Source organism: Perissodus microlepis, chromosome 2 (genome assembly GCF_051167445.1).
Source record: "Perissodus microlepis isolate ML-2025 ecotype Zambia chromosome 2, ASM5116744v1, whole genome shotgun sequence".
Taxonomy (NCBI): Eukaryota; Metazoa; Chordata; class Actinopteri; order Cichliformes; family Cichlidae; genus Perissodus; species Perissodus microlepis.
This window is the reverse complement of record NC_140462.1, coordinates 9,221,026-9,246,778: the sequence shown is the minus strand read 5'-3', so window position 1 is coordinate 9,246,778 and position 25,753 is coordinate 9,221,026. Positions and strand designations below refer to the sequence as shown.

Sequence of the window (25,753 nt, the reverse complement as noted above, 5' to 3'; positions counted from 1 at the left end):
TTAAAGCAAAAACAGCAATGTGATGTTACGAAAGCATTTTTATTCTAAAAGGCACACAATGTTCAGAAGAACGTGCAAACATGGACACAGATATCTGAGGCCTTATGGACACTTGAAAAAGGCATTGCACAAAAACAGCATTCTGGCAGAACTGACCAGACCAGAGTGCATCATGGGGAAGTGGCAGGACGTGCTGATGTACTTGTCATCAGGAGGAAAAGCAAGAGAGAAATAATTCGGAAACCAAAATAGCTCAACTGTTTTCTAATGATTCACAACAGCAGTGGCTGTTCAGCATCCTCCTCAGATCTGGTGGGATCTAAATAGTACTGAACTATTACTATTATTCTTCAGCGTTTGCTTCTCAGTAACTTGTTTGGCGGACTGCTGGGACACAGCTGTTGTTTACTCTGTTCGTGCTGAGTCTCTTTGATCAAGTGCAACAGCATCAATCCTATTAAAAATGAAAGAAAAAAGCTGAAAAAGTGACAGCCTTGCATTAACGACAGAAACACACAAGAACAGTAACACAACCTTGCTTACTGCAGACACAAGGAAGGACACGACGGCATTTAGAGTTCAGCCATTTCAAAACACAAGCCTAATTGCAACAACTCATAAAGACATCCAAGAACATCATAATCCATGTAACAACTTCTGCTTCACTGCAACAGCAAACAATCTTCACATACATTGACAGATGACTGACTACAGCTGGAGCGAGTTGACGCATGCTGAAACTAGAGCTTAAATCGACCTCTGCTCACACTTTGTGAAGATCAAGTCCAAGATAACCTCTGAATGCTGCTATCTTTGGAATGTGTTGGAATGTGCCGGGTGGCACTTCAACTGGCACTTTAGGTAACACTGACATTCACATCTCACTCCTTAGTTTTGCTTAACAATCCCTTTTGCAGCTTGTTATAAAGTTTTTATGCATAACATTTCTAAGCAATCACCCATTTTTTTGGGAACATCAAAATCATAATTTACATTTGGATTCAAGAACTTCATGTTTTACATTGATGTAGTGAAAAAAAAATAGATAAATAATAGTATAAATAGTTTGGAATATAATTATACAACACTTTTCCATTTAAGGAAGATTAACTAAAATAAAACTCTACTGTGTCCACTCTTAGGAAGGGCACCACTGTTTAAATGTCTTTGGATAGAGGTTCAAGTTTGTAAAGTTGCAACAATGATCACAGCTCTGCTTTCTAGATGTGGCACCTGCTTCATGGCTCTGAAGAAGCTGACACGGGAGAGTTGTGGATTGTAGTGTCAATGGGTTTGTTTAAGAGTGTCCCCAAGAGCGTAACCTCAACAAAACCCATCTCATCATAGTCTGAAGAGTGTGATCAGTGGGTTGAGCTAAAAGAAAACAAGGGACATGAAAGCTTTCTTCATGTAAACAGTGCTGCCCTGAGGGCACCTACAGCAGGGCTATTATTCAATGTAACCCTTTTGACTTAGCATGGCACAGCCTGGAATAAATGCACTTTCTATTGTAAGCTCCTCAGATTCAACACAAGTCATCCTCGTGGCTCACAGCCTCCCCGACCAGCAGCGAGTGTTTGTCGGGGTCGCCGAGCACGAAGCTGTTGACTGAATGCTTGTCAGAGCGCAGCGAGTTGATTGAGGCTCGACTGTAGTTGACGATGCGGTCTAGCAGACTAAGTTTGGGGGACGGACGACGCATCTCGCCCATGCCGATGTGGACGCTGACGTCAGACAGGCTGCCCTGCCGCCTGCTGGTACCCAGTCTGGCCTCCAGCTTCTCTGCAGTGGGTTTAGTGTAACTACATAAAGATGAAGGGGATAAAGTGGACAGAAGTTTTTATGAATTAACACAAAATACACACAAAATACTTCAACAAAACCCCAAATATTTCATTACCATTTAAGTAGAAGCGAGGACAAAACCACAGAGACGGATGACAGCGCCATGGCAGCAGAGCCCATCCACGGCTGTAACACCAGGCCGATGGGAAGGAACACCCCTGTAAATAGATGAGGTTCGTATTTCTACAGAGCTCCAAATGATTTCCCTATGATACTAAAAAAGTGGATGACCTCACTCTGCATTCAGCCCACCAAAGAACCTACCAGCAGCAATAGGAATTCCAACCAGGTTGTAGATAAGAGCGAAGACAAAGTTGATCCTGATCCTCTTGACTGTCTTTTTAGAGAGGTCAATACTGCCGACCACATCCAGCAGGTCATTCTGAAGACAAGAGAACAACACTGGGTAAATGAGGAGGGCGTTAATAGCAATTTGTGGCAAAAAGGTGAAAAAGTTTAAATGCTTTAAGTAAAATCCTCTCAGCACAAAGCTTTAAAAAACAAACAAAAAAACAAAACAGATCAACTGTTTTTATTTCAGTCTACAAGGTTTTTTTATGTTAAACTTTTGTTTCTGAAGTTGGAGAGTCACTGGTGACCTCTGTGTCTGCTGTGCTGCTTTCATGTTACAAAACAGACACCTTTGTCGGATCAGATTCTCACCCTGATCAGCACCACATCTGCGGCCTCTATGGCCACATCTGTCCCGGTTCCTATGGCGATGCCCACGTCAGCCATGGCCAGAGCGGGCGAATCGTTGACGCCGTCACCCACCATGGCGACCCTCTTTCCCGCCTGCTGCAGCTGTTCCACTTTGGCCACCTTGTGGGAGGGCAGCACCTCAGCGAACACTTTCCTGATGCCGACCTGGTGGTCAAAAAGCAGAATGATGAGCTCAGAAATCAAACACGTGTTGGGTTCCCAGCTTAATATGACATTAAAGCACAAAAGCAAAAAATCTAAGCCATCATCTCTGTTACAACTTCACCATCTAGTAACAAAAGTCTAATGATAGCATCAGTATTAATCAGCTCTTCATTCGTCTGCTTTGCTTACCTGAGCAGCAATAGCCCGAGCTGTCTTGCTGTTGTCTCCAGTCATCAGCACAACTTCCAGACCCATGTTGGTCAGCGTGTGGACCGCCAACTCAGCCTCTGGTTTCACTGTGTCTGCTATGGCTATCATTGCACACAGCAGGTCTATGCACAGAAAAAGGTTTTTAAGTTTCAAGCAGTCAGAAAGTGAGAGAAAAGAGTAAATTTTAACATTGCTACTCACCGTCTACGGCCACCAGAACAGCAGTGCGTCCTCTGCGCTCGTGCTCGATCATGGCTTCATCGATTTCAGGTGTGACTTGCAGGCAGTTCCTCCTCATCCACTCCCTGTTCCCAATCAGGACTACATAGGTGGCTGTCTGAACCAGGCCTGCAAACAACAGCAAGAAGGCATAAAAGCAAGTGAAACACAACTTTACAGCAACTGTAATCGTGCAGTAGGAATGCACTTCCAAACATACTTTGCGGCTGTGGGTCCATGATGAGTGGATGGGAGCTGGTGCATGTCCGGCTGTCGCTGATCTGGACTAGGACACTGTTGCGCTGGTTGTTGTCCTCGCTGTCACTGTCCAACTGCTTCAGCAGACTCTCTGTGTTGCTCACCTGACATCGGATGCCACAGCCCGGCACCGCCTGAAAGTCCACGCACGTGCCAAGAGACTCTGTGCCAAGCTCCTGCACGCAAATAACAATGGATCAACATCTTCCACATATACATACTGTAGATTATCATTCATCTCACCGTGGGGTCAAATCTGATGAAAGGCAAACCTGTTTGCAGTATTTGGTAATAGCGGCTCCGAGCGGGTGTTCACTGTTGTTCTCAGCTGTGGCTACAATGGCCAGCAGGCGGGAGCGAGGCATCTTATTCCCCTCCACCGCGATCTTCACTTGAACAACCTTTGGGGCCCCGTATGTAATGGTGCCGGTCTTGTCAAACACCACAGACTGAACCTGCATATGAAAGATAATATTATAAATTATTTACTTTGTGACCCCAGAAATGATATCTAAATATAAAAGACGTCACCTCCAGCATTGAGAATTTAATTATTTATTCATGTGTCTCATCTTTAACAGTCTTTAAGATTTTTTTAAAATATTTTTTAACAATTAAAGCAGGAGATGGGAATTTTTTTCAGAATAACAGCTCTCAAGCAAATTAAAGAATGTGGAAAAATTATTACAATTCATGAAACAGAAAACTACAATATAAAAATACTGGCGCCCCCAGTGCTACCCCTCAGGCTTCTAGTAGATATGCCTACTGTATCAATTTCAAAATCCTACAGCACCTTGTTCTCAGAGAACTCTGACCTTGAGCTCGCCGTCACTGAGATTGTAAACTGAGATTTTTAGTAGATACACCTATGGCATGAATTTAAAACTTCTCATTCGAGTTATCGCCTTCACAGACATAACAGGGTGATGATAATACCCTGATAACCTCCTGAAAACTGGGGGGGGGGGAATATTCCCATTGAACATTTTTTGTTTGACATTTTTTTTGTGATTTCCTTCCTCTTTGCAGCTAAAAGAGGCCACCCAAACACATGACATATCAGTGGAAAACCCAGGATGTCCTCTATTTATTACATCAGGACTTAGTAGGGTAGCTCAAATAAGTCAAAAGATATAGACCAACAACAAATGTCCATTACAGAAGACATAAATGAATAGGCTGGTTTTCAGGAGGATCATACCTGAGAGGTGAAAATAACCCACTAAAACAAAAATACAGTAAATGCACTTGTGAAGTCTAAAAAGCTCATTTTAGATGATGGAAATAAATCACTATGCATGTCACGTAAACGAATAAGTGCATACATGTGGCACTACATCGATAAATCAAATTTAATGCATTCAGTCTCACCCATCTGATATCTGCCTGCATTTATATAATTATAATTTTATTCAACGTGTTAAAACTGACAGATGCTCTCTCATATATAACCGCCTGGCTAACACAGAGGTGTCAGAAAATCATCATTAACACACCTTATGCGCCATCTCAAGTGGCTCTCCCCCCTTTATCAGGATGCCATTTTGGGCTCCAACCCCTGTGCCCACCATGACAGCTGTCGGGGTTGCCAAGCCAAGGGAACAGGGACAAGCGATGCATAACACGGTTATGGAGGCCTGGAAGGCGAAGCGAACCACAGCCTCAGTCCTGGAAATGGATTTGTCGTAACCCTGCGTGAAGGAAATTATGTTAGCTTTTTTTTCCAATTCATAAAAATGACATAAAACTGAAGTAAAAAGGAAAAGAACTCACAGGAAAGTACATCTCCACCAGAGAGAAGTTCAAAAAGCCAATGATGATCCAGGCGATCAGGGTAAGCACAGATATGCCAACAATGAAGGGTACAAAGTAGCCACTAATTTTATCTGCATACTGCTGGATGGGAGCCTAAAAATACAAAGTAAAGACATAAACACTTGTACAGCGTTACTCTCAAAGCTGGTATATACAGTGCACAGGCCAAACCATGTAATTCACCTTTGAAGTCTGAGCCTCCTCCACTAGTTTGACAATCTGAGACAGCGTAGTGTCCGTGCCAACATGTGTAGCACTGACGAGCAGAGAGCCATTCTGGTTAATGGAGCCTGCAATCACCGAGCTCCCGGGCTTCTTCGTCACTGGCATGGCCTCACCTGGAGTCATAAAGCAACAGCCGGTCGAATAACTGCAGTACAGGTAAGAAAAAAATAAACAAAACCCCCCCAATAATATTTGGTTTGGTTCCCATAGCAAGTTGCACTCCAACCAGATGCTTTTGGCCTTCTGGAGAAAGGTTTTAAGGTCAGACAAGACAAAGACTGAGCTATTTGACCACCCTGACAAGAGATATGTTTGGAGGAGAAAAGATAAGGCTTTCAAATCTAAGAACACTGTCAAGCATGGTGATGGTAGCATCGTGCTCTGGGCTGTTTGTTGTCAGTGGATGCCATGTAACAATAATAAAATAACAATAAAGGAATTAGTCACCTTCCCCTGAAATCAACAGCCAGAAACACGCAACAAAACTGCTTCTGGAATGAATGAAGCAGGCTGACATTAAGCTTCTGAAATTGTTTTTCTCAAAGTCTCAACTTCAACCCTATTAAATTTTTTTGGATTATGCTTAAAAGTCAGGTCTGTGCCAAGAAACAAACTAATTTAAATGAACTCTACCAATTCTGCCAAGAGAGGTCAAATGTCCAGGAAGAATTATGCCAAGGTTGTTGATGGCTACCAAAGGCACCTGGTGAGGTGCAACTGGCTGAAAGAACTAAATATTAATTATAGATTAGAGAAAATCTAAAATAAATCTAAACTTATGAACCAAATTCTTGCCTTTTTAAAGTAATAAAAGATGTATCCTGTACAATCATTCCACCCTAGAAAAATAACATTTCAAAGAAATGATTAAAAGCCCCAAATGACCATGAGATTCATGCCCACGATGAGCATAAGTGACCTATTAACACTGTTTATAGACATCCAGCACCAGTCCATGCATAGATACAGGTCCTACAATTAATGACGACCAACCTGTGATGAGGGACTCATCGGCCATGGAATGTCCTTCAATGACCCTCCCATCGACTGGAAACTTTCCCCCAGGAACGACTTTGACTATATCACCCCTCTGAACCAGCTCCACATCCACCTGCTCCTCACTGCAACACACAAACATAAAATAATGTCAAACACTATTTCTACAAAACTACTATAAAAACAAATTCATTTTTGACACTGAAGAAAATAGTAAGATTATTAATAATAATGATACTAGACTGTTTAGGAAAGGCTGTTAGAAGACACACAAGATCAAATTGTCAATTAAATCTGACACTAACTCTGGAAACTCCCCTGCTGTTTTTTTTATACACCTTTTGTTATGCTGTTGTCTATTTCAACAGGTACTCTAACTGCAAACATTTCATTATGTTGTCATTTAAAACCAAGTCAACATGTGAAAGGTGAGGGTAGAGAACCAGGAGTACCTGAGAACTGAATTATCACTGCCGAGAGTGACAACTGTGGCCTCAGTGGCTTGTAAAGACATCAGTTTGGACAAAGCCTCAGAAGTCTTGCTCTGGAAGACGGCACATAAAACAATTTGACTTTTTATACATGTGTATCGATTTGCAGACTTTTCAAAAAAGTAAAGTTACTTGAAATATCACAGATATTAATAAATATGAGCTAAACCTTGGCTATCTGTTCCAGCCAGCGTCCCAGAGAGATGAAGACAAAGAGCATAGGCGGTGTGTCGAAGAACGTGATGGGATTGACTTTTGCCTTCTCCGCTATGGCCACAATTAGGACGACGCATGAGTAGGTGAAGGCTATGGAAGTGGCCAGAACAATTAGCACATCCATGTTGGCAGACTTGTGTTTCACGGCTTTCCAGGCTTGAATGTAGAAGTAGCGACCTCCAATAAACTAAGGAGAGAGAAAAAACAAAATGAAACCATTAATATGACTCCACGAAATTAATACTACTATTACTACGACTACTACTACTAAAAGTTCCCTATCATGTTTCCTGGGAGTGAAGTTAATCCCTGTGATTTACCTGTACAGGCAGACAAAACAGGAAGGAGAGGAGGTTCATGATGGAGAGGCCTGGGAGCAGCTGTCTCTCCAGAAACATGGTGGAGTGGTAACGGTTGCGGTCCTCTGCCGTATTGTTGTGATGATGTGAAACTGTCATCTGGTGGTCCATAATAATCATGTAGATCATCATACCCATCACAGGCACACAGAAAACAAAGCTCACAAGGAAAGACTTCCTCCACCTTAGCAAGGGAAGATAATATTCACTTAGTAACAGGTTTTTTTAAAACGACAAAGCAAACATATGCTGACTTTAATAATCATAACAAAAAGAACCAAGACACAACTCTCTCACAGCCAGTATGACTAAACAAAACTACATTCATACACATTTGGAGCAATATTTTGTGGGGCGATATTATAATGATATTTATTAAATAAATATAAATGCTCTGGGAATACTACAAACAACAGGGCTAATCTCATGCACCAAAACCCTGAGGTAATGTTAGTCGAGCCAACTTACAATAAATCAACTCAAAAACCATTAAACACTGGTCACACTTAGCTTGACAAAGCAACCTCCTAATTCACACCAAGCTAATGGCTCAGCCACACAAGTTAAAAAATAAAATAAAATAAAAAGGGTTGCTCAGAGCTTGAAGGTCTTACACACTCACAATGACTTTACATCGAAAGTTGAGTGAACAGGTCGCCTGGTCACAGTCTGACTTGAACTGACTGGAATCACTCAGAGAGATTGTTGAAGGTTTGACAATAACTGCAGTCTAATTTATAAATGCAGACAGATGCCAACATGCTGCCATCAGTCTGATTATGTTCCTATAGTACAGGAAGGCCACTGAGTATCAATGTCAGTTAAATTTCTGCTGAATGTGTAAATATTTCTATCTTTAGTGCAACACGTGTGATTTTCAACCACTTATCACACTTCACTGTTGTATTATCAGGAACAGATTGCATGTTATTGCCAGCTTGACCCCATTCAAATGCAGAATGATATCAGCCTGCAGTTGAATGGGGTCTGATATAAGACTGATACCAGACTGACCCGGTCTTGAAAGCCACTTATGCCTGGCTTTCAAGCCAGTGTTGTACGGTTAACAGTCTATTTGGAGGAAAACCTAAATAAATAAATGAAGTGAGATAACATTATTTTAGATAAAACAGATAGTGAAGTTTAACTCTGCTGATGAAAGAACAGGTGATAAATCACAATAAATGTTACTGCAATACTCAGCATATTTCAAAATGTTAAAAAGTGCAATAATATGAAATAGTAAGTGAAGCAGTATGATAACATCGTATCATGAGGTGTCTGGTGATTCCCACCTCTATTCAGTTCCTAAAATATTTGATCTCTGACAGCATTTTTGGATGCTTGTAGAAACCACAGGTTTGCAGGTCTTATTAGTATTATTATTTTTTAAACAGCTTTTTATAAAATGGCACATGATATTATTTAAAACAGTGCAAATCAAGTAAATGGCTTCAAAGACATAAAAAATTTGAATTAAGAAAAATGACAGTTATATGCTCCAGGTACGACACATTGTACTGTATCCTCAATTTTGCCCCCCAATTTTCAAATGAATGCATGTGCAGCTGAGTGTAAGGTCAGTGTTACAGCTTCTGCTCCCATGAGCATGCGAGAGGTCGCTTGGATCTGAAGGACGTAAATAAGAGAGGGACTAAAAACAGGGCTCTGTCCCATGACCTGCAGCAAGACACGACACTACAATGCTTAATTACGCATGCACCCTCCAAGTGGACTTGGCCTTCGTGGCCTTGCATATGAAATGTTTTCCCTCAGCTGAGAGTGCATTTTAGAGATGAATATGAAAATGACCTCCTCTGAAGCATATTACATGTGCAGCTTAACTTAGCTCGATTACCTTATTACATACAAAGAGAGCTACATTTGTGACACTGACAACTAGCTTCAAGCTCAACATACCTCACTAACTGATTAGTTTCAATCCCTAGTATCACTCTCTGATAAGTTAACATTTTACTGCCTATAATGGCCTAAGCACTTCACTCTACAAAAAGATTTTTCTTAGGAAAGTCAGATAAACGATCAAGCCAACATTCAGATGAACAAAAAGGAAAAAGAAAAAGAGTTTGAACACCAGACTCATGTCCCAACACAGTATGGTAACATACATAACTACACAAACAACAGGTTTTTAAATTTACAAACACCAAATGCTGCTTACTGTCGTATCTCTTTGCTGTGGTCCAGGTGGCTGGCAGTGCGGTCCCTCTTTACCAAAGATGCTTCAAATCCTAGATTCTACAGAAAACAAACTCCTGATGAGGCCTTTAAAGACTTTTATCCAGAACAATGAATTAGTAAAAGTATAACTGAACACATGCATAAATAAACAGAGGAAGGCGTAATACCTCAATCAGCTTGATGATGTCTCGTGGTCCAATAACTTCAGAGTCGAATTTAATGTGTGCTTTGTTGGTTGCCAAGGCAACAGAGGCATAGATAATCCCCTTTTCTTTCGTGAGGTTGGATTCAATTTTGTGAACACAAGAAGCGCACGTCATTCCCCTGACCTGAAAGAAGGTGAAGAGGAGCAGACAAGCAGATGAAGAGGTAGAAAATAATGAGAATATGAGGGGAGGAATGCACCTCATCTAGTGAATCCTTATTGAGAAATGTTTGTTTATGGTTTTGCATGCATGCATTAATGAACATAAAGTCAATGCAGCCTCACAGTGACTCACCACTAATTCAACGTTTCCATCTGAACCTTCATAGTTCTCCATAACAGAGGCGGTGAAGCCCAGCTCCTTCACGCACTCGGCTACCTTCATAGGATCGGTGACTTCAGGGTTATAACGGACCTCTGCTTTACTCGCCATTAGTGCCACCAGAACAGAGTAGATACCTGCACAACATTACAGATTTTCTCTTTAGTTCCTAAGGAAAGCCAAAAAATTATCCTATCAAAAAAAAAAAAACAAAAAACTTTAACACACCAGGTTCATTCTTGAGATTTCGTTCAATGTTTGACACACAGGAAGCACAGGTCATCCCTCCAATCTGGATGTAGCATTTAGAGTTTGTTTCTCCACTAAGTCCCTGGGGGGTTTCTTTGTGGTGGTCATTGTCCACCTCTTTACCTTTGACAGGTGCTATACTTGAAGACTTCGATGACAGAGGATGTGGCGCAGGCAGCAGAGAGTTGGTCTCTGTTTACAAGAAGATTTATTCATTAATGATGCTAATTTTGCTCACTAGCCTCTAAAAATAAAAGTGTTCTAGACCTGAAACCATGTGGGTAATTAAATGACTCTGCCAACATAATCGGTCCTCTTACCAGGCAGAAAGGCATCAAAGCCCATGTCCTCTATGGCCTCCCTCAACTCCTCTGGTGTGGTCAGCAGAGGGTCGTACTCAAAGATCCCCTGGTGATCAGTCAGAGAGACCTCGGCTGACATGACCCCTTTCTTTTGGGAGATCATGCCTTCAATGGACTGAACACAGGAGTTGCATGTCATGCCCTCAATGTGGATATTCACCACAGATCCCAGTGGCTGATTAAAACAAGGCTGCAAGACAGCAGGTTTAGCCTGGTTTGCTCCTGTAGGCCATGATGATGATGGTGGTAAAGTGGGAGCAGGTGATGTGGACACAGGACTGAGGGGACCGGAGGAGTCCCACGGTTGAGTCTTAAAGTTTCCTGGAGGCAGTGCTTCAATTGCCTGCTGCAGCTGAGTCACTGTGACCTTTTGGGGGTCATAGCAGATGGAGGCCTTCTCATTCTCCAAAGACACCTCCACAGAAGACACACCAGGCAGCACTGAGATATTGTCCTGAATGTTGACCACACAGGAACGGCAGTGCATGCCTTTGACCCTAAGCGCGATGAGTATGGTGTCTATGAAGATTTCAGTCTCCTCTGAAGTCTCAGATGGTGTCGAAATTGTTTGTTTTTGAGAATCAACAAAGCGCTCTATTTCACTGGGGGACAGCTGCAGGGGGCGGGGCTTAGACTTCACAAAGGCCTTGAATCCAACCACAGTAATTTGATCAATGATGGTTTGGACAGTGAGGAGGTAAGGCAGGTAGACGAGTGTAGCTTCCTGAGACTCTAAAACAACTGTGGAAGAGATGGAAACAGGAAAGTTAAAACAGAAGCACAAAGCAAATAAAAACAAATGAAATTCTTTGACAAGAAGCAGAAGCCACTGTGTGTGAAACAAGGACAAAGATGTTGGCAGAGAATCAGACACACAAGATACAATCGATGTGAGATCATTTTGATGGTCCAGCTTAAAGCTTCAGGAGACAAAGTCTTTACTTCACTCTGAAGGCCGTTACACACTGAACATGTTGCATAAAAACAACACAAAATTCCAGATCTGAACCTGGCCTACATACAAACCAAACACGTTATATTTTTGTGGAACATTCGTCCTCAAAAAAAAAAAAAAAAACCCGGACTGTGACAAAAAAAAGAAAAAAGAAAAAGATATAAAGTTCATCCTGATGTTTCCGAAACAAGAAAAGGAGGAAACAGAGATTCTGGGGTCATCAAATTCTCACGAGAAAGCAGCAGCAGGGTCAATTTTATGCTTTGATCTAGAAGTTAAAACTGTATCACGCTCGCTTCCGTACATATTTCAGGATGTCAGTGGGGCACTTTGAGCTCTTTTAGCAGAGATGGGACCACGCTTGAAGAGGGAGAGATAATTTCATTTCAGAGAGACGATTATGAGCCGGAGCAGTGTTTAGCCATGACGGCACTTGTTGCCAAATATACTGATCTGATTGGTCAGATCTGTTTATTTGGATCCAAAACATCAGAAAGTTAAACTACACATCCTGTATGAATGACTGCAAAAAGAATAGGTGAGCCCAAAAGATATTTTTAGCTCACAAAATATTTGAATGGATTTTACATGTCCGGAGTTGTCTTATGCCAAAAACCCAGGGTTAATAAGTATGAATACCATGCAAAAAACAAAAGAATCCTCTCTAATACTGAGCTTCAGGGCAACAAACTACAAAAGTTAAAAACTGACTTCGAAAAATTTCAAATTAACATAACTTTTTCTGTTCTTTTTTATAAAGGAAAATAAATGTCACCATTACTATAAAACTGCCCTTTTTGCGTCAGTTTGAAACAAATTTTACAGAGCAAACAGTACACTGACAGGCTGTGCAAACAACCACATTGAACGCAGGGATCATGCTGCACTCAACCACCATAATCCCGTCTACAAGTCATTCTTTCCAACCAGCCGGGATTTCATGAGTCATAATCATATCGCACTAAACAATCTCTACATGCTGAACCTAAAGACAGCCTCGCTGATCCACAATGACATGACACCTGAGATGTAGGACGTGCAATTCAGCAGTCGCGCTACAACATCTCTTCCAGCTCAGACTGTAAAGTTATATATGACTGTAAGTTTGCAAATGGGTCGAGTACATCACCTTTGATCTTTTGAATCCCTTTGAGTTTACCAATCTTTCCTTCAATAGTGGTAATACAGGAGTGACAGGTCATTCCTTCAATGCGCAGCTTAAGGATGGCCGCTCCACCTCGCGTGGTCTGAGATGGAGAGGAGGTGGGGTCTTTTTGCAAAGGGCTGCTCGGTGTGGAGATCTCCGGCGGTGTTACGCTGGTCACCGCCTCACTAAGCTGCTGCGTGGACGTCAGGGAGGGAACAAAGGTGACGGTGAGGCCCGTCTGTGGCAGGTTCTCTCTGACATCCAGCACTCCCTGAATTTGTGATAGTTTCTTCAATGCTTCCTGTTGGGCTGTGGGTGTCATGCCTGAGGTGGAGACCAACTGGGTATCAGTAGGGACTGGTGTGGCTTTGCTGGAAGCTGGCAGACTTGATTCAAAGCCCATGTCCTCAATGGCCTCTGACAGAGACTCTGGGCTCTGATGGCTGGGGTCAAATATGACAGTTGCATTCTTGCCCTCTAAAGACACCTACAAAAGTGGAGTTGAAAGAGAAAATGTAAAATGGAGTAAACACAAAATTGGAATAAATGCTAAGCTTAACCTTAATATACAATATAGCTACATTTAAGATGTGGCTTCTATTTTATTCAAGCAACAATCAGATTTACCTCCAGTAATACTCGTAAGCACTTAATGCCGGTTCAGAGTTAATTCCGATACTATGAAAGGGATATTTTTGGTCTTGTGTAGCTATACAGATTCCTTAGATTTTATTATCACCTAATTTTTACTGTCTTGTCTCAGAACTAAACCCTTATTAAAACAAACAAACAAAAAAAGAAAAGAAAAGAAATGCATGACTTTAGCAAGCTCACAGCATGTGCTGTCAGCATGATCCCCTCAGCTCTCACTTTAGCAAGAAAGAAACATGTGACACATTGAAGGCATCACCTGACTTGGCCGTAAGTTAACCAGCAAGTGAGTGAGTAAGTGTGGCTGCCTGCAGGGTTAACCTTTATTCTCAGAATAAAGGGGAAAAACGAATCCGACAATGACTGTTCTACTAAGAACATAAAATAAATCTATTTAGTCTTCGCAGATCATCTCTGTATAGATTAATGTAAAATAATCCAGGACCTAAACTGTCTTAAGACACAAATGACATTTTCTGTGGATACACACAGAGAATGTATTGAGCTGATGTCACAGTCCCGCAAAGGGCAGAGCGCTATCTGGAACACACTATTACATTATCGTCTCATTTACCCTCAGCCTCAGGGGTAAACACACAATAAACAAAAAACAGCAGGCCTCAACTATTGCAATTAAACCCTCTCTCATGGCTACATTGATGCTACTTGGTTCTTAATCAGATGAGCGAGTCCCGAGGGGGTAAGATTAGGGTATCAATCAGGCCTAATACGGGTGGAAGGAACCTTTAGTTAATATACTTTTTTCTTTATGAGATCTAATACATGGTTTTAAAATACTTGACCACTGTTACAACATCTAGTTATTTCAGATCCTGTAGTTAAACAGTAAGTATCACGAGGGAAGTATTGAGTCAGCAAAATGTTATTATCAGTTCCTCAACAAAGACTGCTGCATGACATTTAAACTAAAAATTAATTAAAACAAAATTCAAACCCACTAACCACCACAAACAGCTCTAAAGAGCCCACGTTTACCTTTATATGCATCACTCCAGGAAGAGACCCAATGCGCTGCTCTATGGACTGGACACAAGAGCCGCAGGTCATACCCTCCACTCCAAGAGAAACTGAACACAGGCTGCGTTTCTGTGCCATGACTGTGTTTCCTAAAAGAACACAAGAAAGACAATGGTTTTCCCACCAAGTCTTTGCTTTGAGGAAAAAGATCACGAAAGCTGAGTAGAGAGAGACGGGGTAGTTCTTCTCAAAATGACAGTTACGTTAATGTATGGGGCAAACACAAACACGCATGCAAAACTAAACATACACGATGCCTTATATTACCAATAAAGTGTTTAATTTTAAATCAAGACAGCCGTCAGGGTTATCTTTGCTTTACTAAAATAAAAAAGGCTTAACATCAGATATAAAAATTGCTCAGCTTAAAGTTCGCCTGTTTTTAAAAATGTGTCATCAGGGTGAATCTCCATTTTTATTTCTATAGCAAGGTTTGAAACTGTCAGAAAAAGACAGTAGGGTGATGTTATTCGATGTGCACAGCTGGTCTGCAGCTTTACAAAAACTAAACGAATTTTGTGACATGTAATCGGTGCTTCCAATTCTGGTACATTTACTAGACAAAAAGTGGAAACAAAACAAAGCTTTGTTTGTACAAGACGAGTATTGTTCCTGTACTTCCTTCCTGGCATGGACTAATCAGGTTATCCAAACATTGCCGTCGAAGGTGAAGCTTGAAACATGATCCCAGTTTCATTTGGCTTACAATAACGTTCGTTTCGTTGATGGGCTGAAAACATATCTAAAGTTCAAGTTTTGGTGGATAAATAATGTTTAACTTAAGTATAATCTCTGTTATCCCCTCCTGGGCTTTGAGTGAATACTGTCACACATACAGACGATCACCGCATAAACAGCACTCTTGGCTGTAGCTATAGCCGTTTAAAATCCCATGAAACGGATGAGGCTCATTGTTAAACCCTCCTCAGATCGGATCCGTTGAATGACATAAAGGGACTCGTATGACACTAGAGAGAAAGACCCGGGCCACGTTTAGAAAAAGCGAGACACCGATGAACTAATCTAGATAAACGTTAGGTTAACACAGAAGAGGTAACTTAGTGAATGTTTGTAATACTTTTTAGAAAAAGGTCAGTTACATAAAATACGCATCAACTACAATGGAATGTAAAGTATTTGTAAAGCTAGTTTGGTGACTTTGTCAGCCGTACGAAAAAGCTACTGATCCCTTTTGTGAGCAGTATTTGTAATAGAAAGTATCACCTCCACGGAGCTAAAAATACCAAAAATATTATCCAATGTCTTTTTAGGATTATATAGGAAACAATTCCGCCTCTTACTAGTTACAATGCGGCCAACGTGACACCACAGAAATATCTGAGAAAAACTTACCGTCTCAGTTCACAGCGTGAAGCAAACTGTTAGCCACAGGCTAGTACTTGGCTAAGTTTAGCTAGCAAGCTAACTAGCTGGTATCTACTCTTCATCCTACGTTACAGTCAACAAAGCGGACACGTCGCTGCATCGCGAGGACTGCTAGAAATAATTGACAGTGCTGGATTGAGAGTTTTATTCCTCTGTTATCACAGAACTCTGCTATGTGGAGCTGATTTTGTTGTGTCTCCTCATGCTGACGTGACGGACGGCTGGATTCCTGTTTGTCCAGGGATAGAGGCGGAGCTAGGAGAGTTACGGCAACGTAAAAGGGTGTAGTTTTCCCTGTACTTTGCCTACAAGGCTGTGGCGTTCTCTAAAAGTAACCATCTTTTATATAAATCGTGGTTATGTGTTGTTAGATTAGATGTCATGCAAAGAAGTTACTAGTAAGTTAACGGGTTCGCTTTAGTGGACTCGAATTATCAGTCGACAGTTTAGTTTACGAGCCTTGAAGACGAAACTCAGGGTACAAACAATAAGCAATAACAGAAGAGAATTTATTTGTCCCATATTATTTATCCCATTTTTACTGCAGTCGTAATAATAATAATAATAATAATAATAATAATAATAATACATTTTAAGATGTATTCATGCTTTTTCTATGCTACATTTTGCTTCTCATCTACCTACAGATATTAAGGTTGTTATAGGCAACAAAAATAAACACGAGACTGGATGTAAAAAATTAAGACTTAAACTATGGAAACTTGTTTCCTTCACTGAAAAAATAAGTAAATAAAGTAAACAATAAAATAATATTCAGGCAGCACTGAGTCAAAATGTCAAATTGTTATGTCTTTTTGGGTTTTTATCCCAAAACTTCAGGTTAGGTTTTTCAAAATGTCGAGTTATTCACTCTGACTTGTGAATAAGTTGAAATCTTAAGTTATTTAGTTGAAACTTTGAGTTACAAACTTAAATTGTTGAATTATGGCTTACAAAACAAACAAATAAATAAATAAAACATCAGTGACATAAAAAGCTTCCATATTAAAGCCTTGCAACCATAAAATAAGACTTTACTGTTATTCTTTGTCAGTTTGGGCAATTTCAGTGTCAATGTTTAATTGTCAGTGTTGTGTTCAGTTTTTCAGACCGAAATGAAAAGCTGCAGATCTTGTCTTTTCCCTAATTACTGCCAGACTTGTTGAATCAATGAACAATTAAATAGAACCTGTGTGACAGAGTGAAGGAGCATAACAGAAAAAGCAACACATTGTGCAACAATCTAAAGAAACTGCTGAAAAACAAAATAACTGACATCTAAATGGTCCCCGAGACTTTTGGGAAAACATTCTGTGGCAAAAAGTTGAAAAGTTTGTGTCCAGTCATATCTGGTGTAAAACTAATAAAAAGAGCGTCACTAACACAGTATTTTATTTTATTTTATTTTTTTTTAAAAAAGATCACATCAACATTAAAACATAGTGGTGGTAGTGTGATAGTCTGAGGTTGCTTTGCTGCTTTACTAACTGGACCACTTGCTGTAAATGACGTAACTATGAATTTAGCTCTCAACCAGAAAATCCTGAATGGTAAAGTGCCCTGAGGCTCAAGCGCACTTGAGTTATGCAGCAGGAAAATCATCTAAAAACTACCAGCACCAGCAACAATAACACACTCTGAATGGCTAGAGAAATAAAATGAAAGTTTTGGAGTGGCCTAGTTAAAGTCTGGAAATAAATCAGACTCAGATGCTTTGATATGACCTTAAACAGACCATTCTGTTGAATGTAAACCCTCCAGTGTGTCTAAATTATAACAATTCTGCAAAGAAGAGTGGGACAAAATTTGAAAGAATAATTGCCAGTTATTCCAAACATTTGATTACAGTTCTTGTTGCCAAATGTGGTAGAAGACTGTTTTAGATTTTAGGGGCAATTACTTTTTTATGGGGGGACCGGTAGATTTGGATAGTTGTTTTTCTCTTAATAAATGAAATCATCATTTAAAAAATTGCAGTTTGTATTTACTCATGTTATCTTTGTCTAAAGTTAAAATCTGTTTTTGATGATTTGAAATATAGAAGAATGACAAATGTAAACTCCTGTGCAGCACCATCTTTCACATGATCAATCCGCTTCAGATTGTTCTGGTTTTCTATGATCTGAGTTTGATAATGTGGATCTCACAGTCATATTACATCAGGTGGTGTGTGTGTCTGCATAAGACTTGTTTAAATTTATTCTTGCAGACAAAAGTTTTTCTCACTTTACTAATAATTTCTCGTCAAAAAAAGGGCTGCCCCATCCTGTGGTGTTCCACAGAGATCCATTTTGTAGCCTATACAATTTGGCTTTAATATGTTGCCTCTTGGCCTCATGCTTATTTTAAAATGTGAAGATTGGATGTAAACATCCGGATGGTTTGATGTTTTTCACCTTGAGCTTGTAAACCCACATGTGACTGCTATTTTTTTTAGATAAATGTAAACGTTTTTATCAGGTATAGTTGTTTTGCCATCTGCTTTAGATGTGCCAGTTTGTGAAGCAGCAAGATTCATAACACTAAGAAACCACCTGACGTCGTATTCTTTTCTTCACCGCTGACGGCTGCGGTTAATAAACTGCTTTAATCGGCACAGGTTCGATAATCAAGGGTTTATAAAGTGTGTTCCTGTGTGGGGGTTTAATGAGCATGTCCACAAGATCATTCTCTCCGTCACACAAACACACGCACGCACACTTTGACACACTGACCTAGTTTCTGTGTGCATGCGTGCACACACTATCTTGTGCCCTCTGCTCACTGGTCATGAGGACAACAACACTCATTGAGTGACCACATAAAGAGTTAGTATAAACAGTCCTTTCCGACTTCCTGAAATGTGAAAATATATGTCCTCTGCTCACGCAGAACTGTTAATCGCGCAAGATGGTGGTGGGAGATGCAGATCCATGTTTTCCTCAGCTCACGTGTACCGGCTGCTCGGCAGCGCCCGTCAAGCTGTCGCTAAAGTGAAGAGAGCTTATTATGGGAGCTGCTCCTGCTGTCCTATATCAACAGCAGCCAGCATTTCTGCAGTCATCTCCAGCCATGGCTCCAAGTGGACGCTGTCATCTCAGCTGGCAGAGCACGAAACCCTGCGGAAGGCGTCGTTTTTAAGCCGTTCGGGTAAGTAACTCTGAGCTTTATTGATATTTTGGACTGTGAGTAAAAGATCGATTGCGGAATTGGAGGAGGCTGGAGGAGAAGGGCTGTGTTATGATTCGGTCAGCTTTGCTGCAGACTCATAAATGCTCATAGGACACCTGCATTTATGCATTTTAAAGTTTCTGTTCAGCTTTTTTTAAGCATGTGCAACATGCAATAATATGCAACGACGGTAACAACAACAGCAACACAATACAATGCAAGGAAAGCAATAGTAGTGGTAATAACAGAGGGACAATAATATAAATGGTTTTAAAACAGATTAGCATATTTCATGGTTAGTGAAACGCGAACACCATTAGCTGATACTTTATTTAGAAGACCTTCGTACATATTCTGGAGCCAGTATTGACTCGTGAATAAAAACAACATCAGCTCACAGACAGATTTTTACAGTGCATCTCTGGGTTAGTTTTTAGACACTTTTAGTTTTTAGACTGGTCGCTGTTGCATTAAATTATGTCGGTGCTTACAGTGTCTAAGATTATTTCTTCAAGTGTGGTGGTGGTAAGATAAAGGACAAAGAGTTCCGTTTTAATATCAAGTGTTTTGAGAGTAGTTTATACACACACACACACACACACACACACACACACACACACACACACACACACATATATATATATATATATATATATATATATATATATATATATATATATATATTACGTACCTTATATTTGCGTTATACAGTGCTCATATGTCCTTTGACATAGTTGGGAGTTCATAAATCTAGTTCTGACAGCATTTATTTCATTGAGTATAGTTTGGCTGTCATGTAACGCAGATAACATAGAGAGTTATATGTTAGAGAACTCTGTGCTTTTAGTGGATAAATAAATAAGTTCTATGTTCTTTTTTTAAAAATTATACTAAACAGAAAAAATGTCATTGGCAAATACTGAATGTGTGAAAAAAAAGAGAAAATTCTCATAGGATCCAGACACATTTAAAACTCTCTGATTTATCAGCGCGTTGGTGGCTCCATAGTTACACATTTGCCCAGCAAGCACAAGAACCCTGAACTCTGAAAGAAACCTGAGACTAGAAAAAACACTCAAATTGGGGCTTTGACAGAAAGACAATCACGTGTAAAAATGTGGTGACTCCCTATGAATAATGGAGCAGCCAAATGTAGCTTCTTTATTATATCAGGGCTTTAAAAACATAAAATTATAAAAGAAAATAATTAATGAAACATTTCAGGAAGCTATAATTAAGTGGGTAAATAGTGTTAAAGCAGATAATTATAGAATTGGAGATGTTTGTCCCTAAACACAAAACCTGTTCAGTGCTACCAGCATAAACTGAGTTCACACTGTACTGCAATTCATGGCTTGTGTAATCCCAGCACATAGTAAAATCTTAACCCTGCACAGCCCTTTTAAACAGATCTTTGATTTTATGACACCACAGTGGGCTGATTTGCTTCAGAATGAGGCGAGGAAGGACAGGTCTGAAATCACAGTGCCAGATTTTACCCTCCCTCGGAGAGCGGGCTAAGAGACCGAAGTGGATGACTCCAGCACAAGACTGGGGGAACCTGCCCCATCACGTCATCCTGCAGATCTTCCAGCATCTGTCCCTGGTCGACCGGGCCAGGGCATCATCCGTGTGCCGGTGCTGGAATGACGTCTTTCACACCCCTGACCTGTGGAGGAAGTTTGAGTTTGAGCTCAATCAGCCAGCCACGTCTTACTTACGCTCCACTCACCCTGACCTCATTCAGCAGATCATCAAGAAGCATGCCCAACACCTGCAGTATGTTAGCTTCAAAGTAAGAGCCTCCCCTGCCGTCTTTCATTTCCTCTCACCTGTTTCACCTGCTGTGGCCTCTTTCTCTTCCTCCATTTTCACAACACACTGTCTTATAAACAATACCTGCCCTCCTTAATCTGAACTGCTGCAGAATTGAGCATCACATGTCAGCAGTCTTGGCATCGACGTGCTTAATTATCTCAAGTGATTCTTACACCTCAGTCTTTCATCAATTATTTTAATGTCTCTTCCCTCCTCTCTAAAATGTTGAATCATTGCTGGTAAATCAGGTGGACAGCTGCACCGAATCTGCAGAGGCAGCTTGTGACATTCTCTCTCAGCTGGTGAACTGCACCATCAAGACCCTGGGGCTGATTTCTACAGCACGGCCCAGCTTCATGGATGTATCTCAAGTAAGAAATGGCCTGTTTATATTTGATTTTTTTTTAACACACATAATATATGCTGATATTTCAAGTCATCATGAAGATTGTATTCACCTCTTCCCCTGGTGCATTATTATTTTTTGCACTTCCTGTAAAAAAATTTGCACAGTTTTCTACACCAGCAATAACAGATAATGAATCCTGGTTTGATGAACATCGTTGGTATCTCCTCAGGCCCATTTTGTGTCTGCCCTGACGGTGGTGTTCGTAAACTCCAAGTCATTATCCTCCATCAGGATCGATGACACCCCAGTGGATGATCCGTCCCTGAAGGTGCTGGTTGCCAACAACAGTGACACCCTTAAGTTGCTGAAGATGAGCAGCTGTCCTCATGTCTCCCCAGCTGGTTAGTACACCTGCAGTATTTTAGCTTCAAAGTGGGCACTGTGAATACTCATCAACAAGATGCTCAATTTTGCTTTTCTTGGAACTGAGGTACTTCAGCATGGAACTCATTGCCAAAAAGAAAATTAAATTCACAGACTGTTTATGAAGGTGAACATAAGCAACATGATGTCACCCTTCAGCTTATGGACTCCCATTATGAAGCCTTTAAACTATATGACAGGGGAGTGGAGCTGACCCTAAACCCAAGCACACTATAGGCCAGTTGGGTAGTGACCTGACAGTCACAAGGTGGCCCCACCATGAAATCGTACCATACCACCATAAAACCAACAGGAAAGTGTTTATTGTGGCCATAAAGCAAGTGAGAAGTAACGTTATCTTCTTATAGATTTCTTTACAGTTGACCCCTGCTGCCCAAGAAAGAATGCAGCTTTAAGGACAAACATTTAATACCCAGAAGCTATGAACACCTTTTAGTATACAGTCTGTGATTAAGGATACAACCGTGCCTCAACTAACATACTCATATAAAGGTATATACATTCTCAAAGGCTCTAAAACATTAAGACACTCTTCTCTCTTTTTAATAAGGTATCTTGTGTGTGGCAGACCAGTGTCATGGCCTCAGGGAGCTGGCGTTGAACTACCATCTCCTAAGTGATGAGCTTCTTCTTGCCCTGTCTTCTGAAAAACACGTTCACTTGGAACACCTGCGCATTGACGTGGTGAGTGAAAACCCCGGCCAAACACATTTTCACACCATCAAGAGGAGCAGCTGGGAGGCTTTGATCCACCACTCGCCGAAGGTCAACATAGTCATGTATTTCTTCCTGTATGAGGAGGAGTTTGAGCCCTTTTTCTGCGAGGAGACCCCCGTCACCCACCTGTACTTTGGCCGAGCTGTTAGTAAAATGATGCTAGGCCGCATTGGACTGAACTGCCCTCGGCTGGTGGAGCTGGTTGTGTGCGCCAATGGCATTGAGCCCCTGGATGAGGAGCTAATCCGCATCGCAGAGCGCTGCAAGAGCTTGACAGCGATCGGGCTAGGCGAGTGTGAGGTGACTTGCAGTGGCTTTGTGGAGTTTGTGAAGATGTGCGGGGGCAGGCTGACACAGCTGTCAATCATGGAGGAGGTGCTGATCCCAGACAGCAGCTACAACATAGAGCAGATCCACAGTGAGGTGTCGAAGCACCTCGGGCGGATGTGGTTTCCTGATATGATGCCCACCTGGTAGGCTGACATGAAGCCAGAGCTATCAATGATGGCATTAAACTATGGTTACAGTTTAAAATTTTAATAGACATAAGATTTAGAAAAGGAAAAACGAAAAATCCATTTCAAGATGGCCCCTGACTGGAAAGCCCTGCTTGGAGAAAGACTTTGGGCCAGTGAAGCACAGGCATATACGTTTGGCTTTGTGTAAGATTGGAACCCTGCTTTCCCAGGTGAAAATCCACTGCCAGCGCACCACCATCACCCTGTCTCTATCATGTGAAAATGATTTGATTTCTTATGTTCTTGCACATTTGTCACACTTACATGTTTCAGATCATCAAACAAATCTTAATGTCATACAAAGAGCCAGAATGAATACAAAATACAGTTTTTAAATAACAATTTAATTTATTAAGGGAACAAAAGCTATCCAAATCTACCTGATCCTGTGGGAAAGAGTAACTGACCCCTAAACCTAATAAGTGGTTGTGCCACTGTTGGTAGCAAGAACTGCAATCAAACTATCTGCTTTAGGACCTGGATGACCTGCTGTAATTAATGGAACCATAAATTCTGCTCTCTACCAGAAGATCCTGAAGGAGAATTTCTGGTCATCATTTCATAGACTGAAGCTCAATCAAACTCAATCAAAGCACGGTAATGATTTGAAACACATCAGCAGGTCCACCTCTGAATGGCTCAAAAAACAAACAAAAAAACCCCCAAAACAAACAAAGTGAAGGTTTGGGAGAAGCCAAGTGAAAGTATGAACTTAGTCATTGTTCAAAAAACCCCTGCAAAATGTATTTACTTCAGTTTTCTGTGTCTAATATTAAAATTTGTTTGGTGATCTGAAACATGTAAGCATGAGAAATAAGCTGGGGAAAAAATTAGGAAAGGTGAAAACATTTCTTCACGGCGCGTCTTGGCCCGCTCACTATGGGTAATTTCTGTAGCTGTTGTGTACCATCAATGAATTTTATGTAAGAATAATACACTTCTCTGAAAATAGTTCATGCATAAAAAAGTCTGATTGCTTTCTGTCTGTCACTAAATGTTGTAATGAAACATGTTGGTTGCAGTTGAATGATGGGCTACATTTTTAACCATGGTGTATAAAAGAGCGTGACGCTGCCATCTGCTGGTCGTTGGTAGGGAAAAATCCCCCAAACATAATTCACAAGTTCTTTACGTTTCTACATCCTTCTGAAAATCTTAAAATTAATGAAATAATTAACCAGTTGATTTAAAACTCTTCCTCAAGTTACAGATTTTTCTGGATTTAACCACATTTGCATGCATTCAGGTGAGGACACTAACCACAGTGATACCGGTTCATTGCAGAAAGAACAGGAGTTTCCTGTTGAGTCGGAGCGAGTCACACCTTCACGGAAAACACAATGGGTCGTTTGTCTGTTGGCCTGTTTTACTTTGCCGTCTTTTCATTTAGTTGAGGAGGTATTTGACTAAAGGCTTTGAACAGAAATGAATATGCAGAACTCAGATTAGGCGATGTGGTGACGTGGTCAGTTTATGCTGTGACACTGTCAGGTCAACAGTTCTTCTTTTCTTTTTTTCCTTTTTTAAAAAACAAAATGTTGTGTTTACAAGGTTCTATAATAAAGGAAGCAAATTAGTACATGCTGTTACCCTGTCACACCAGGGGTGCCGCTAATGAGGCTGGGTAAGAGAGAGGGGAGAAGAAGAAAGTAGAGCGAGGTAAAAAAGATGGAGTGCCGCTGTAAAGCCTGAAATAAAGTGTTGAACCCAGACGTGGCCTCCGCTACCTGATTACAAACTCAACACAAAACAAAAACATGTGCACTGATAAACATGAAGCAATAATTTTGAGGCAAAGGCAGTTGAAATCTATCAAATCAAAGATTTATTTATTAAAATAAGTGATCATTAAGCGAAATATGTTTGGTTCCTTTAAATGTAACATTACATGGAAAATTTACATGTAATCAAATTACTTAAAGTCAGCACTTTGGACGTGATTTGTTTTTTTAAGTGTTATATTTTCTTTATTTTTTTATTTTTTTATTATTATTGCCCTTTGGGATTTAATTTGTAGTTAGTTGGTTCTTTGCTTGTAAGGGAGTACCAACTCACAGTCCTTCTTCTGTTTAAAACTGAAGTATTTGTATCAAATCTGATTACGACGATAGTTTTGTGCAAAAGGTACAAATGAACCATTACAGGCCCACGGTGTGCAACGACACGCTGTCCCACATACAGCTGTAATGATCTGTTTTGTATTTGTTTACTTTGCGTGGATGTAGTTAGTAGAAGAACAATTGCTGTATAAATTTATATCACTTATTGTTAGTGGTTTTTGTGTATGTGCAGCATTGATGTCAGCTTCATTGAAACTGCTTTTTATTCTACACAGGCTGTATTTAAATACTAATAAAAAAACATGTTTACATAACTTTAATGTTGCATGATCTCCTAAACAGTGAAGCCTGATCCAAGCTGACTTTGTCTCGTTTGACCTTTCTGCAGCACTTCGTTTTCAGCTCTAGAGGGCAGCAAAGATCTAACCGGAGGGGGGGGGGGGATGGGACGTTATATAAGCAGAGCTGCTACTGTATAATGAGGTATACCAATGATACCTCAGCCCTTTTTTTTACAAGTGGATTTGCTTGTGCACACTCGATTTCCATTTAAAAAAAAAGCAGCAGACTTTGTAGCTCAGAAGTCTTTGCTTCTGATTCTTCTAAATTTATCTTTTTTGGCTTGTTTGATGTAGATGCTCCAGCTGGATTTACATAAAGCTTGACACACAAACAT

General features: G+C 40.6%; 2 protein-coding genes across 2 annotated transcripts; one reads left to right on the top strand and one right to left on the bottom strand.

The window, feature by feature from the left end:
• Positions 1-20: 20 nt before the first annotated feature.
• atp7a (ATPase copper transporting alpha) lies at positions 21-16,272 on the bottom strand. The gene is made up of 23 exons (XM_084944239.1): positions 15,989-16,272; positions 14,594-14,724; positions 12,929-13,433; positions 10,803-11,585; positions 10,462-10,674; positions 10,207-10,370; positions 9,874-10,035; positions 9,687-9,763; positions 7,466-7,688; positions 7,099-7,332; positions 6,891-6,982; positions 6,436-6,563; positions 5,401-5,555; positions 5,176-5,310; positions 4,899-5,093; positions 3,672-3,854; positions 3,362-3,575; positions 3,124-3,270; positions 2,902-3,044; positions 2,509-2,712; positions 2,110-2,227; positions 1,901-2,003; positions 21-1,802 (listed from the first exon to the last, which is right to left on the bottom strand). The coding sequence occupies exons 2-23, from the start codon at positions 14,711-14,713 to the stop codon at positions 1,526-1,528; spliced, it is 4,575 nt and encodes a 1,524-aa protein (XP_084800365.1). The 5' UTR covers positions 14,714-14,724; positions 15,989-16,272; the 3' UTR covers positions 21-1,525.
• Positions 16,273-18,712: 2,440 nt separating this feature from the next.
• Positions 18,713-25,397, top strand: fbxl3l (F-box and leucine-rich repeat protein 3, like). The gene is made up of 5 exons (XM_084944210.1): positions 18,713-19,150; positions 20,606-20,966; positions 21,238-21,360; positions 21,568-21,739; positions 22,333-25,397. Exons 2-5 carry the CDS (start codon positions 20,625-20,627, stop codon positions 22,974-22,976), a joined length of 1,281 nt encoding a protein of 426 aa, XP_084800336.1. The 5' UTR covers positions 18,713-19,150; positions 20,606-20,624; the 3' UTR covers positions 22,977-25,397.
• The last annotated feature ends 356 nt before the right edge of the window (positions 25,398-25,753 follow it).